This window comes from Rhamphochromis sp. 'chilingali', assembly GCF_963969265.1.
Source record: "Rhamphochromis sp. 'chilingali' genome assembly, chromosome: 13".
Taxonomy (NCBI): Eukaryota; Metazoa; Chordata; class Actinopteri; order Cichliformes; family Cichlidae; genus Rhamphochromis; species Rhamphochromis sp. 'chilingali'.
The window spans coordinates 32,440,890-32,455,989 of record NC_137940.1 but is presented as its reverse complement, the minus strand read 5'-3'; the positions used below and the strand labels follow the sequence as shown (position 1 = coordinate 32,455,989).

Genomic DNA, 15,100 nt, shown 5'->3' with positions numbered 1-15,100 from the left:
TGGACTTACACACTTGCTTTACTTCTCTCGGGGATAACTTTGTCGGAGATGAAATGCGGGGTTGCTAGCGAAGCTCTAAATGCTATCCAGACCACCGACAGGTCCCGCATGCCACAGCCGCTCTATCACGTGATGCATACTGCTCCGACGTGCTAACGTTCTGAGGTGAGTTAAGGCGCGTTGCAAGTTTTGTGAGGTGCTTTCGTGATATTTAATGGATCGTATTCTGTCCCTCCTGTTATTTCTAAGGCATGTTTTTTATAAGTTTGTTATATGGCGGGTCATAATCATTCGTTCTGTAATTAACTGTTGCAACATGTCAGAAAATATGTTTATTCCTGATCTTGTCTGGGCAAAGCCTGCCATCTAGTGGGTTGACAGGGTAGCACCATGTTAGAGCGCAAGCAGTGGTTTTCTCCCAGCGCTCGACAGGGAAGGTCCATTTGGCTGTGTCTCTGTAAATTCCTGCATCTGACGCCCTTGAAAAGGCATAATCTGTAAGTGTGGCAAAACGGTTTATTGTTCCCACTTATTAGTACCTTGTTCAGCAAAGTAATGAGCTTCTTGTGTGTTTAGCGAGTTTGTTACATTACTAGCACAAGCTAGCTGTTAGCCCTTTGTTTAGCCTGCTAACATGAAGCATACCAGCATGTGGTGTTAGCTGTATCTCTTACCATCTCTGTATCTCTTGATTGTGTAGTGACTGTTTACATAAGTCAACAATATTTAATGTAATCTTTGTGTATTTGTATGGAGAGTGAATACACTGTATTCTGTTTCTGTTATTACAGTTTTACAAAAAAGGAAAATAAGGATCAGTAAAGCTCCGAAGAATGGCACGCGGTCTCCTGAGTGTTTACTGAAGCCATTTTATGTTTAGCTCACTGCATAAGCTGGATAGAGACATTCAGCTGAGGGCAGAAGAGTAAAAAGATTGTCCACGCATCAAGTGCACTGCCAGGATCCTGAGACACTCCAGCGACAGCAATCATGTCCAACCACGGGGACACCTCGCAGCTTTCACAGCTGGAAGTCAGGTCGGAATGCAGATCAGCAGCTTCACGCCGGTCAAACAGCTCAGCAGCTTCACGCCGGTCAAACAGCTCAGCAGCAAGCCTTGCTGCAGCACGAGCACGAGCTGAAGCCGAAGCTGCTCGAGCAAGAGCAGAATATGCCAAACGCCAAATAGACATGGAGGTCGAAAAGGCCCGGATGGAGGCAGCGCTAAATGCTCTGAAGCAGGAGGGAGAAGCAGAAGCAGCACTTGCAGCTGCAAGGGTCCTAGAGGCTGCAGTTCTGGACCAAGCAGAGTCTGTGAAGCCACCAGACATTCCTGCCACAATAGCTGTGGCTGTCAGCCGCACTCAAGAGTATGTAGATACCCACTTCCACAATAACACTAATATGGAAGGTGAGTCAAAACACAGTAGAGAGCAAAAATGTGACTTAGACAACACCCACACTACAGGGCCGGACATATCAGCAGCAGCTGCGCGTGGGTACCCCCCCAGTTCTCCACCTGTTTGGCAGCCCAAACTTCCACCTCCCCATTGGTCCAACTATGTTGGAGCAGCCAAACCACAACGACAAGCAGATGTATCAGACCTCGCTGCCCTCCTCTCGCGTCGTGACCTACTGACAGCAGGACTGACAGTGTTTGATAACAAGCCAGAGACTTATCTAGCATGGAGATCTACGTTTCACAATGCCACTGAAGATTTAAACCTAAAGTGCAGTGAAGAACTCGATCTGCTCACTAAGTGGCTTAGTGGGGAGTCTCTCCAGCATGCTCTGAGAATCAGGGCTGTCCATGTTAACAATCCAGAAACAGGTCTTCAGCGTTTATGGCAAAGGCTAGACAGGATTTATGGCTCATCAGAAGTTATTGAAGCTTCTCTGTTCAAACGCCTAGAGAGCTTTCCCAGAGTTACTCCGAGAGACAATCACCTTCTACAGGAACTTGCAGATCTCCTCCTGGAACTTGAAGCAGCAAAAAACGAAGGATATCTGCCAGGCCTCAGCTTTCTTGACACTCCAAGAGGCATAAACCCAATTGTGGAAAAACTCCCACATACCCTGCAAGAGTCATGGATCAAACAGGGGTCCAAGTATAAGAAAGAACACAGAGTGCACTATCCGCCTTTCTCCTACTTTGTCCAGTTCGTAAATAGCAATGCTGAAATGAAAACTGACCCCAGCTTTATCCTACAAAATTACAGCACTGGGCACATGAGGATAGAAAGGCCGCTGGTGAGACAATCACATTTTAGAGCCCCGCTAACAGCAAACAAAACACAGGTTGGCACACCCAGCAACAAATCTAACACTCACTCTCTTGATCCCGACAAACGGTGTCCAGTACACATGAAGCCCCATTCACTCGCAAAATGTAGAGGGTTTAGGATGAAAACACTGGATGAGCGGAAAAGTCTGCTCAAAGGGCTTTCGATCTGTTACAAGTGTCTCTCATCAACAGAACACAGGGCCAAAGACTGTAAAGCTGATATTCGTTGTCTGGAGTGCAAAAGCGATACCCACATCTCCGCCATGCATGCCGGGCCACCCCCTTGGAGAAGTGGGAGCTTTGATTCTACACCAGAGGCACACGGCGGGGAGCCAGACATCCCGAGCTCCACAGTGACTACATCTAACTGCACTGAGGTATGTGGACAGGGACAACAAGGACGGTCTTGTTCTAAAATTTGCATGGTGAAAGTATATCACAGCACAGCCCCTCAAATGAAAACGAAAATGTACGCAATTTTAGACGACCAAAGTAATGTGTCACTGGCTCGTTCTCCCTTTTTTGACATGTTTAATGTACATGGTGAAGCCTTTCCATACACAATGAAAACATGCTCTGGCACAACGAACAAAACAGGCCGTAGAGCTCACGGCTTTGTCATTGAGGGTGTGGACGGAAAAGTGTCCATACCACTACCAACACTGACAGAGTGTAATCAGATTCCTGACAACAGGAGTGAGATACCCACCCCAGAAGCTGCAGCTGCTCATCATCACCTAGCTCACATAGCTGCACAAATACCCCCTCTTGATCCAGAGGCAGATATTCTCCTCCTCTTAGGCCGTGATGTAATTCAGGCTCACAAGGTTCGACGCCAGGCAAATGGGCCCAATGAAGCACCTTATGCCCAAAAGCTTGATCTTGGATGGGTAATTGTTGGGGATGTTTGCCTCTCGGGAGCTCACAGACCCACATTGAACTCCTACAAGACTAACATACTGGATAATGGCCGCCCCAGTTTTCTCTCTCCCTGTGGCAACAGAATCTACACAAAAGTGAAGATCACAGAAGAATGCCCCCTTTTTGAGAGCACACAGGTCAAAGATGAACTGGGCAAACACATCTTTCAACAAACTACTGATGATGACAAAATGGCACTCTCTGCAGAAGATAAGACGTTTCTGAACATTATGCACAAAGAGTTTGCTAAAGATGATGCAAATAACTGGGTCGCCCCCCTGCCCTTTCGTCATCCCCGACGTCGCTTACCCAACAACAGAGAGCAGGCTCTCAACCGCCTCATGTCCCTACGGAAGACATTAAAGAGAAAGACGGAGATGAAAGATCATTATGTGGAGTTTATGAAAAGGATCTTCGACAAAGGTCATGCAGAAAGGGCACCCCCTCTCAAACCCCACCAAGAATGCTGGTATCTCCCACACTTTGGTGTTTACCACCCCCAAAAGCCAGCAAAAATCAGAATAGTCTTCGATTCAAGCGCCCAGTTCGAAAATGTGTCTCTGAATCAAGTACTGTGTAAAGGCCCAGATCTCAATAACAGCCTTGTGGGCGTGCTTCTCAGTTTCCGAGGTGACCCACATGCTGTGATGGCTGACGTGGAGCAGATGTTTCACAACTTCACGGTCAGAGAGGACCATCGTGATTATCTGCGTTTCCTGTGGTTCCGCGATCACGACCTCGATGGAGAAGTGGACGAGTTTCACATGACAGTCCATGTTTTTGGGAATTGCCCGTCCCCCTCAGTTGCCATCTATGGACTCAAGAAGACTGCTGTGGAAGGAGAGAAAGAATATGGCAGTGATGTAAGGGAATTTATTGAGCGCCATTTTTATGTAGATGATGGGCTAAAGTCATTTCCCTCTGAGACCCAGGCGATTGACGTCCTTCACAGAACACAAAGGATGCTGGCTCAGTCTAACATCCGCCTTCACAAGATCTCATCCAACAGCCCTGTAGTCGTCAGTGCCTTCCCAAGTGAAGATCTAGCCACAGGCCCGCAGGAACTCCAACGTGGACAACACGCCCCACTCATGCAACGCAGCCTTGGGTTAGGCTGGGACCTGTCGACAGACCAATTGTCATTTCAAGTTGAAATCAATGACAGGCCTTTCACCAAACGTGGTGTATTGTCAGTCATCAACAGTTTGTATGACCCACTCGGCTTCGCTGTGCCAGTCAGCATCGAAGGCCGCTCCATTCTGAGAGAGATCTCTATGGACATTAGCGAATGGGATGCACCGCTGCCGAGGGAGAAACAGGACAAGTGGCAACAATGGAAAGATTCCCTAAAGCACTTACAACAGCTCAAGATCTCCCGCATGTATACATCCATCTCACTATCTGAATCTCAGAGAAAAGAAATGCATGTTTTTTGTGATGCATCCACAAAAGCTGTTGGAGCCGTCGCTTACCTGAAACTCACAGCAGGCAATGGGCTCAGTGAAGTTGGGTTTCTTCTTGGAAAGGCCAGGCTGGCTCCAAAACCAGACATCACAATTCCAAGACTGGAACTTTGTGCTGCTGTGCTGGCTGTAGAAGTGGCGGAAATGGTCCAGCAGGAGCTTCACACTACTATCGATGAGGTGAACTTCTACACCGACTCGAAGGTGGTCCTTGGATATATTTTCAATGAAAAAAGACGCTTTTATGTGTATGTGCATAACCGTGTGGAGCGCATTAGGCGTTCTACCCAGACCCACCAATGGCATTACGTACCCACACAGCTAAACCCAGCTGACCATGCCACACGAGCACTGCCCGCTGAGCATCTGTCTCACTCTACATGGCTTAGCGGACCTGCCTTCCTTACAGATTCAGGCCAACGACAAATACAGAAAGAACCTTTTGACCTTGTTTGCCCTGAAAACGACACTGAGCTGCGCCCAGATATCGTATCCTGTGCCACCTTTCTGTCAAAAAAAAGAGCTCGGGACCACAAGGTTCGAGAGATTCTCAAATTGGAGTCGTCTGCTAAAAACTATTGCCAGACTGCTGCACATTGCCGAGTCGTTTAAAGGTGAAACAGAGAGCACATGTCGTGGATGGCACAAGTGCAACAACTATGCTACAGAAGAACAGCTCCAGCAGGCCAAGGTTACTATCATTCGTGCAGTTCAAAAAGAGGTGTATGCGGATGACATCAAGCGCATGGAGCAGAGTGAGTCCATTCGCACACAAAGTCCACTTAGCAAGCTGAGTCCTTACATAGACGCTGATGCAGTCCTTAGGGTCGGTGGCCGGCTCGCAAGAGCTCAACTGTCAACAGATGAGACACACCCCATGCTCATTCCCAGTAAACACCACATAACCCAGCTCATAATCAGACACTTTCACGCACAAGTATGTCATCAGGGCAGACACTTCACCGAAGGTGCAATCAGAGCTGCAGGTTTTTGGATTGTGGGTGGGAAAAGAGCCGTCAGTAGTGTCATCTTCAACTGTGTCATATGCCGCAGATTAAGGGGCAAGCAACAAGAGCAGATCATGTCAGATCTACCAGAAGACAGAATGTGTACAGACCCTCCTTTCACGTGTGTGGGCCTAGATGTTTTTGGTCCGTGGCCTGTTACAGTCAGAAAGACACGAGGAGGTCAAGCAGAGGCCAAGAGATGGGCAGTGATCTTTACGTGTATGAGCACTCGTGCCATACATATCGAAGTGATAGAAGCAATGGACACTTCATCTTTCATTAATGCTCTGCGCCGTTTCGTTGCCATGCGAGGTGCTGTTAAACTACTCAGATCCGACTGCGGCACAAACTTTGTGAGTGCTTGCAGAGAACTCCAAATCGACAAGAAGGGTTGTCATAACGACAAAATCAACAAGTATCTTGGAGACAGAAGCTGTGAGTGGCAATTTAACCCTCCACATGCATCGCACATGGCTGGATCTTGGGAGCGCATGATTGGCGTCAGTCGGCGGATCCTTGACGTAATGCTGCTGCAGCACGGAAATGCAAAGCTCACACATGAGGTGTTAGTGACATTCATGTCGGAGGTCACTGCAATAGTCAACTCAAGGCCACTTACCACAGTTTCTGCTGACTCAGAGCATCCTGAGATTCTCACTCCTGCCATGCTACTCACACAAAAGGTTGGTGCGCCCCCAGTACCACCAGGTCAGTTCCACGATCAGGACCTGTTTAGAGCGCAATGGAGACGTGTACAGTACCTAGCCAACATCTTCTGGGGACGATGGAGGAGAGAGTACCTCAGCGGACTACAGGGTCGTCGCAAGTGGAGGGCATCAAAGCCCAATCTACAAATTGGAGATGTGGTCCTGCTCAAAGAGGGACAAGAAAACAGGATTGACTGGCCACTAGGGCTAGTCACAAAGACCTTCCCCAGTCAAGATGGCAGAGTAAGGAAGATTGAAGTCAAGATCATCCGCAGTGGCGAATGTAGAGTGTACCTGAGACCCATCAGTGAAGTCGTCTTGTTGGTACCTAAGAGCTAAGTCTGAAAGACTCTTAATATCCTTTGTAATAGTGGGATTCAGCTTTAGTTGGTGTGACGTCCTGCAGACGTCAGGCGGGGAGTATTCTGTCCCTCCTGTTATTTCTAAGGCATGTTTTTTATAAGTTTGTTATATGGCGGGTCATAATCATTCGTTCTGTAATTAACTGTTGCAACATGTCAGAAAATATGTTTATTCCTGATCTTGTCTGGGCAAAGCCTGCCATCTAGTGGGTTGACAGGGTAGCACCATGTTAGAGCGCAAGCAGTGGTTTTCTCCCAGCGCTCGACAGGGAAGGTCCATTTGGCTGTGTCTCTGTAAATTCCTGCATCTGACGCCCTTGAAAAGGCATAATCTGTAAGTGTGGCAAAACGGTTTATTGTTCCCACTTATTAGTACCTTGTTCAGCAAAGTAATGAGCTTCTTGTGTGTTTAGCGAGTTTGTTACATTACTAGCACAAGCTAGCTGTTAGCCCTTTGTTTAGCCTGCTAACATGAAGCATACCAGCATGTGGTGTTAGCTGTATCTCTTACCATCTCTGTATCTCTTGATTGTGTAGTGACTGTTTACATAAGTCAACAATATTTAATGTAATCTTTGTGTATTTGTATGGAGAGTGAATACACTGTATTCTGTTTCTGTTATTACAGTTTTACAAAAAAGGAAAATAAGGATCAGTAAAGCTCCGAAGAATGGCACGCGGTCTCCTGAGTGTTTACTGAAGCCATTTTATGTTTAGCTCACTGCATAAGCTGGATAGAGACATTCAGCTGAGGGCAGAAGAGATCGGATTACATTTTTTATTTTTCTCCGATATCCGATCCAGTAATTTAGGTCAGTATCGGACCGATACGTAATATCGGATCAGTCCATCTCTAATATTTAGGTGGCCTAGTACACACACGCACGCACGCACGCACGCACACACACACACACACACACACACAAAGAAGTGCAGCCTTACCTGATATACACCCTACTGTTACTCATTTTATATTAAGATTCAAAAATCTAGTTGGTATTGGTATGCCGAGTAGCCTTCAATAATAGTAGCCTAATAAATCACACAGCAATAGTACATTCACGTAGTTGTATAAAAGCATGATAATAAATTACATAATCCAAAGTATTCAGAATATGTTACTTTTATTGAGTAACGTAACGGAATATGTTACAAAATACATTTTGGGACATGTAATCTGTAATGGAATACATTTTAAAAGTAACCTTCCCAACACTGAATATAGGCATGAGGATACAAAATTCAAAAAGAATGCTGGATATGCCATAAATTGGCCAAAACACTGGTGGTGGTGTGGCTTGTGCATGAGCGGAAAACAACAAAGATTTCATTGTACACTGGGCAAGGATTCATTTCAAAGTGACGAAACTACATGAGTGATGTCGCAAACAACCAAGCCTGTACTTGCACCTGGAATCTTTCATCCAGTTCCAAGTACTAGTGCGGTCTCAAAGTTTGTTACTTTGATACGGAACCAGCATGCGTTTACTGCTGCTAAACTTAATATATACAAACAAATTAAAAGTAATATTCAATATTATTTGATAACTATATGAAAATAATGAGCGTTTACATAAGAAATTCAGCTATTACTGATGTTACAGCGTGCAAACAACATACAGAAATCCCAGCTGGCGAATTTAAACCTAGGACGTGTATCAAACATATTGCAACATGAAATTGAAAGATTTTTTAAATTGTAACCATTTATAAATGTATACCATCAGGATCAGCTGAGTGCTTGAATGCCAGTCAACCAATTATTCATTATGCAATGATGTTATACAACCAGCAGTATTGGCATGTAACGTCACGGATGATTCTAGTCGTGTATGTATAGCAGTTTTTTCAGACTGATAGAAAATGTAATTTCTATATCAACTTTTGAGAGAAAGATCACAAAGTGCTTCACAACAAAATACCAGAGCATTAAAAAAAGAAAAGAAAAAAATTTAAACACAGGAATAATCTCCTATAGATTGTCTTTTATCTCACCTGTCATGATCACGTTAGAGTTTTCTTAGTTGCTTTTTGGTTTAAGTATGCTTCCTGTCTGAGTTCTGTTCTTTTTTTCCCTTTGAATTTTCAGGTATTTCATGGTCCTGGGTTCTCTAACCCAATGTTTTTCATTTGTGGACTTTCTATATCTACTTATTATTCCTTCACGTCTTAGTTTGCTTTTTACATGTTATTCTTAAGTCTTTGTTTCATGACTTCTGTTGGATGAGTTTTATTACAACTTTTGTGGAGCAATTGGAGTTGAATTGGTTTTGCGATCTGCGATTACTTTTTAGTTTTCGATGAGCAGGAATTAAAGGCTTGCCATTTTTCTACACTTGTGTCATGTGTTCTGAATATTGGCTATACAGCTTCATGTATGAGACAATGGTGGAAGGCTGCCTCCCTGAGCCTGGTTCTGCTGGCGGCTTCCTCTTTTTAATAGGGAGTTTTTCCTTCCCACTGTTGCCAAGTGCTTGAATAAGAATTGTGTGATTGTAGGATCTTTACCTTACAATGAGAACCTATATAAATACTAGCTAAACTGAAAAAAAAAATAAGAAGAAAACAGTTTTCATTAAATACCAATGCTAGAAGTTCTATAATCTTGTATTTGTGTATCTTTCCAATTATATCTCTTGTGGTGACTGCCTATAAAATGTCTAACATTGTGTAATTTTTACACATTTGAAAATGAGTGTGATTGTGTTACAAAACTCACTTCAGTTGCAGAGTTAATGACCTCAACATCCTCCACTCCAGAGGATGTTGAGGTCCTCTGATAATATATTAGATAATATAAAAGCATAAGAGAAATCTTGCATAATCTACCATATCAGCATGTTCAAACATCTCATGACGTGTAAGAAAGAGCAGAAATGTTAGTGTGAATTTTTATGTCATGAATAGGACACATGTGGTCACATGTGTAAGTGTGGCACAAAGAAATCAAGGCATATAAAGAAGCAGATTCTTACCCTTGCCCATACTAACACTGGGAGATGTGAGGAACGTGGTGACATGAGTACCCTATATCAGTGCACAACAAACATATTTAAATAAGTGGTATGTGGGCATGCTAACACCAACACTTAAATACTGCAGAATGCATGCCCGAGATATAGATTTTACATAACGTTCATATGGCTTTAAATTCAGAATTAACAGTTAAAGGTACTTTAAATGTCAATTCTCTGTTCATTCTAACATTATAACACAAATCTACATCCCAGTAAACCATTTGTTTGTTACTACAGGTCCAACATGACTGAATGAAACCACTGACAGTAAACCCAGTGCCCTGCCACCACAAAGCAGGTAAAAAAAAAAAAAAAAAAAAAAAAAAATCTACCATACAATGCTACAGGCCATACTGTACCTGAGCTTTTTAACATAGACTCTGGCACAGTGAAAAATTGTCCTGTAGTACGACTAGAATTCATAAGAATTTAGCGATTCTGATTCCATTATCAACTCTCATTGCCTCCACTTTGAGAGTCACCATCATCACTAAGCACCATATGGAAGACGAGTGGATGAGAAACGTTTGTGCATATTGATAGTATTTCCACTCTTGGTGTTGATACTAAAAGTAATTGCGCCCAGAAGACAGTAATTTGTTACTTTTTACATTATATCAGCATTTTTCCGTAAAATTACATGGAACGCATAGTCTCATAATTACCATTTATCAATATAAATCTACTGACTACAGCCCCACACACCAACACATATCCCAATCCTAATAAGGACACACATATGATCTTTCTCAAAGCATTTACATGTGAACACAAAGCCAACAAAACAAAGCAAAGAAACTTCACAGTAATTTCCACAGTGATTCTACTTTAGTAACATGAACAGGTAGAAACAGGTACAGCTTGACTGATCGTCACAGATGTTACCTGCTGAAGTTCAGGGTCTGGCTGCTGGGCGGGGTCAGGATTCACTCAGCTTTAAGTCACTCTGGGTTCTTGGTTAGCTTAGTGTTAGCATGCTGTCCTAGCAGGAGCTGGCAAAGAGCCGAAGTTGTGTTGGCAGGATAATGCAGTTACTGTTAGTGTAGTTTGCACTTTCCCCACTGTGCTCTTCTCCTTTGTGCAATAAAAATAAAAAATAATGTCCATATCCACACTTTTGCCCCCCATCTTCCTCTTCAGTTCCACACGTACTGAAATCAGCTGATTGTAGCACAAGTGCAAGTCCAAAAATATTTTTAATTGTTTTCCCAAATCATAATTTGTTGGGTAAGGAAGCACTTTACTGCGAGCATCCATCTTCCATTTCATACTTCCATCTAGCAAAATGAAGTCCAGTGGCATGAATGCTACATAAGATTCATACATACAGTGGGGCAAAAAAGTATTTAGTCAGCCACCGATTGTGCAAGTTCCCCCACTTAAAATGATGACAGAGGTCAGTAATTTGCACCAGAGGTACACTTCAACTGTGAGAGACAGAATGTGGAAGAAAAATCCATGAATCCACATGGTAGGATTTGTAAAGAATTTATTGGTAAATCAGGGTGGAAAATAAGTATTTGGTCAATAACAAAAATACAACTCAATACTTTGTAACATAACCTTTGTTGGCAATAACAGAGGTCAAACGTTTACTATAGGTCTTTACCAGGTTTGCACACACAGTAGCTGGTATTTTGGCCCATTCCTCCATGCAGATCTTCTCGAGAGCAGTGATGTTTTGGGGCTGTCGCCGAGCAACACGGACTTTCAACTCCCGCCACAGATTTTCTATGGGGTTGAGATCTGGAGACTGGCTAGGCCACTCCAGGACTTTCAAATGCTTCTTACGGAGCCACTCCTTTGTTGCCCGGGCGGTGTGTTTTGGATCATTGTCATGTTGGAAGACCCAGCCTCGTTTCATCTTCAAAGTTCTCACTGATGGAAGGAGGTTTTGGCTCAAAATCTCACGATACATGGCCCCATTCATTCTGTCCTTAACACGGATCAGTCGTCCTGTCCCCCTGGCAGAAAAACAGCCCCATAGCATGATGTTTCCACCCCCATGCTTCACAGTAGGTATGGTGTTCTTGGGATGCAACTCAGTATTCTTCTTCCTCCAAACACGACGAGTTGAGTTTATACCACAAAGTTCTACTTTGGTTTCATCTGACCACATGACATTCTCCCAATCCTCTGCTGTATCATCCATGTGCTCTCTGGCAAACTTCAGACGGGCCTGGACATGCACTGGCTTCAGCAGCGGAACACGTCTGGCACTGCGGGATTTGATTCCCTGCCGTTGTAGTGTGTTACTGATGGTGACCTTTGTTACTTTGGTCCCAGCTCTCTGCAGGTCATTCACCAGGTCCCCCCCATGTGGTTCTGGGATCTTTGCTCACCATTCTCATGATCATTTTGACCCCACGGGATGAGATCTTGCGTGGAGCCCCAGATCGAGGGAGATTATCAGTGGTCTTGTATGTCTTCCATTTTCTGATGATTGCTCCCACAGTTGATTTTTTCACACCAAGCTGCTTGCCTATTGTAGATTCACTCTTCCCAGTCTGGTGCAGGTCTACAATACTTTTCCTGGTGTCCTTCGAAAGCTCTTTGGTCTTGGCCATGGCGGAGTTTGGAGTCTGACTGTTTGAGGCTGTGGACAGGTGTCTTTTATACAGATGATGAGTTCAAACAGGTGCCATTCATACAGGTAACGAGTGGGGGACAGAAAAGCTTCTTACAGAAGACGTTACAGGTCTGTGAGAGCCAGAGATTTTCCTTGTTTGAGGTGACCAAATACTTATTTTCCACCCTAATTTACGAATAAATTCTTTACAAATCCTACCATGTGAATTCATGGATTTTTTTTTCACATTCTGTCTCTCACAGTTGAAGTGTACCTCTGGTGCAAATTACTGACCTCTGTCATCATTTTAAGTGGGGGAACTTGCACAATCGGTGGCTGACTAAATACTTTTTTGCCCCACTGTATGAATGGACTCATATTCATTATGTGATTCATGTATTACCTCCCACTAACTTTAGGAATTTTATTGAAGTAACACTATATTAGTATCATTCACCATTAGTAACAATCGGTTAAACAAATGCTAGTAAAATGTATTTAAAGAAATTACTCCAATGTAATTTTAAGAAATGTATATACTGCATGCAGAAAGCATGCACTGATTATAAACAATGGATGACTTTGGAAGAATCCATGAATTCTTCCAAGGCCCTGTGGCAAACATGATCATTTCACAAAATATCTGGCATAAAAACAGAAGGTGTGATAATAAATCACAATATCTTCAGCTCTGCCTTCAATACAGTTCAACCCCACAAACTGGTTAATAAACTAAGCAACTTAGGACTCAGCAGCTCACTGTGCAGCTGGATATTGGACTTCCTGAGCAACAGACCCCAGAACGTCAGAATGGGAGAGCACACCTCCACCACCCTCATTCTGAATGTGGGTGTCCCACAGGGGTGTGTCCTCAGTCCCCTCTTATACTCACTTTTCACCCATGACTGTTCACCAATCCACACCAGTAACACCATTATAAAATTTGCTGATGACACCACCGTCATAGGACTGATAGACAACAATGATGATTCAGCCTACAGAGAGGTGGTTCAGCATCTGAAGCAATGGTGTGACGACAACAACCTGCATCTAAACACAGCCAAGACCAAGGAGATGGTAATCGACTTCAGAAGAACAAAGCGATCTGAGCACTCTACCCTCTACACTGATGGGGAGGAGGTAGAAAGGGTATAAAGCTTTAAGTTCCTCGGAGTCCACATCTCGGCCGACCTTACCTGGTCCACAAACATTTCCCACCAGGTAGGGAAAGCACAACAAAGGCTGTACTTCCTCAGGAAACTACGTCAGGCCCAATTACCCCAAAGACTGCTCGTAAACATCTACTGCTCCACCATCGAGAGCCTTCTGACCCTGATTGGAGGATAACTGCACTGCCAACACTCATGGACATTACACCTTATTTGTAAATCGTATTTCTATTTATACTTCAATGCAACCAACACCCCTACCTCTTTAAACTATATTTATTATAACCTTAGCTAATATAGTTCCAACAGCACCCCCCCCCACACACACACTCTCAATGTGCAATATCACTGATCACACTGCACCTCTCAATGCACCTACTAGTTAGATGGCATGTATGTGTATGTATATAAATGTAAGCGTGTATGTGGAAATATATGTGTGTATGTATGTACGGATGCATATATGTATGTATGTGCGTGTATGTATAACTTCTACATATCTTTCTTGCGTAAATGTAAATTTTTTCTGTTATTGTGTAAATACTTACGCTATTGTGTACTTCACACACATGGAGAAATGCCAAACTGCCTTTCATTGTTCTTGTAACAGTGACAATAAAAAGCTATTCTATTCTAAAAACACATCTGCATCCCACTAAATCATTTAGTTTGTCACTCCAACTGACTGGGGGTTAGTATTAGTTCAGTTTCACTCTGACCATCAGGCTTCTCCTCCTTGTCTGTTTCGATGATGCCATTGCTCATTAATGTTAATTTTTGTGATCGTTTGTTGGCCTTCACTTTGAATACGTCCCACCTCTCAGAAATCAATCCTCTGTTGAAGAGCAGTGATGACAGGTAGGAGAACAACAAAGTAACAAAGATAGCGGATAACATGCAGATAGTCTTGACCGGAGAGCGCTGGACATAAATGCCATGTTCAAGAGTGCAACCTGGGAAGTGAAGGACAACAGGTAACCCTATGGATGGTTCACCACTGAGCAATCTCAGCAACACTCCAACTAGCAAGCCCATGATAGAGCCATAACCATTGGAGATGTTAAAAAAGAGGACGCAGACTAGTTGAGGGAACATGATGGTGTAGGTTATGTCTGAGCCCAGGATCCAAAAAACCATGATGCTGTTGTTTAGGAAGGTGAGCGATGTGCCAGCCACGCCCACCAGGACCACAGTGACACGGATCACCCACTGGAGCTCCCTGTCTGATGCCTGCAAAAAAAACCCCAAAATAAAATAAAATCTGGAAACTGAACCAGAAAAGACATAACCACAACTCGAATCTTCTTCTTTCAGGTCTCTTACTGTGGTCCTTAGGATGCTCTTATATATGTTGGATGAGAAGATGGAGGCGGCAGATAATAGTGCAGAGTCTGTTGAGGACATCACAGCAGCAGCTACAGCTCCAATACCAATGATGGAGATGTAGTTTGGAGTGAGGTACTGCAGAGCAATTGGCAGAACCTGACCAGCGTCTCCTCGCTTGAAGGGGGATGGGGAGCCATATAAGGTCATGTTCCAATCTGGCATAAAAACATAAAAAGTACAAATAAATGAAAATATATTTTAACAATTTTATTAAA

At 43.6% G+C, this 15,100-nt stretch overlaps 2 protein-coding genes across 10 annotated transcripts in view; one reads left to right on the top strand and one right to left on the bottom strand.

Annotated features, from left to right (window-relative positions):
- The first annotated feature begins 988 nt into the window (after window positions 1–988).
- Window positions 989–14,954, top strand: LOC308409022 (uncharacterized protein). Of its 4 annotated transcripts, XM_080901540.1 has the most exons (4): window positions 989–7,078; window positions 7,373–7,556; window positions 9,999–10,059; window positions 14,814–14,948. In XM_080901540.1, the coding sequence occupies exon 1, from the start codon at window positions 991–993 to the stop codon at window positions 5,278–5,280; it is 4,290 nt and encodes a 1,429-aa protein (XP_080757666.1). In that variant the 5' UTR covers window positions 989–990; the 3' UTR covers window positions 5,281–7,078; window positions 7,373–7,556; window positions 9,999–10,059; window positions 14,814–14,948. The 4 variants fall into 4 exon arrangements, with proteins under 4 accessions (XP_080757666.1, XP_080757668.1, XP_080757667.1 ...); XM_080901542.1 differs by lacking the exon at window positions 7,373–7,556; XM_080901541.1 differs by lacking the exon at window positions 9,999–10,059 and having other exon boundaries at window positions 14,814–14,925.
- LOC308409025 (high-affinity choline transporter 1-like) overlaps window positions 7,852–15,100 on the bottom strand; it is a 28,813-nt gene continuing 21,564 nt past the window's right edge. For all 6 annotated transcript variants that reach the window (XM_080901547.1, XM_080901550.1, XM_080901548.1 and 3 more), the window contains 2 exons: window positions 14,823–15,040; window positions 7,852–14,729 (listed from right to left, as the gene is read on the bottom strand). In XM_080901547.1, the coding sequence (XP_080757673.1) occupies window positions 14,172–14,729; window positions 14,823–15,040 (776 nt within the window). In that variant the 3' untranslated portion in view covers window positions 7,852–14,171. The remainder of the gene's footprint in view (window positions 14,730–14,822; window positions 15,041–15,100) is intronic.

What these genes read in the sequence shown, in the direction of transcription:
- LOC308409022 (XM_080901539.1), top strand. Translation starts at nt 991, where the DNA reads ATGTCCAACCACGGGGACACCTCGCAGCTTTCACAGCTGGAAGTCAGG.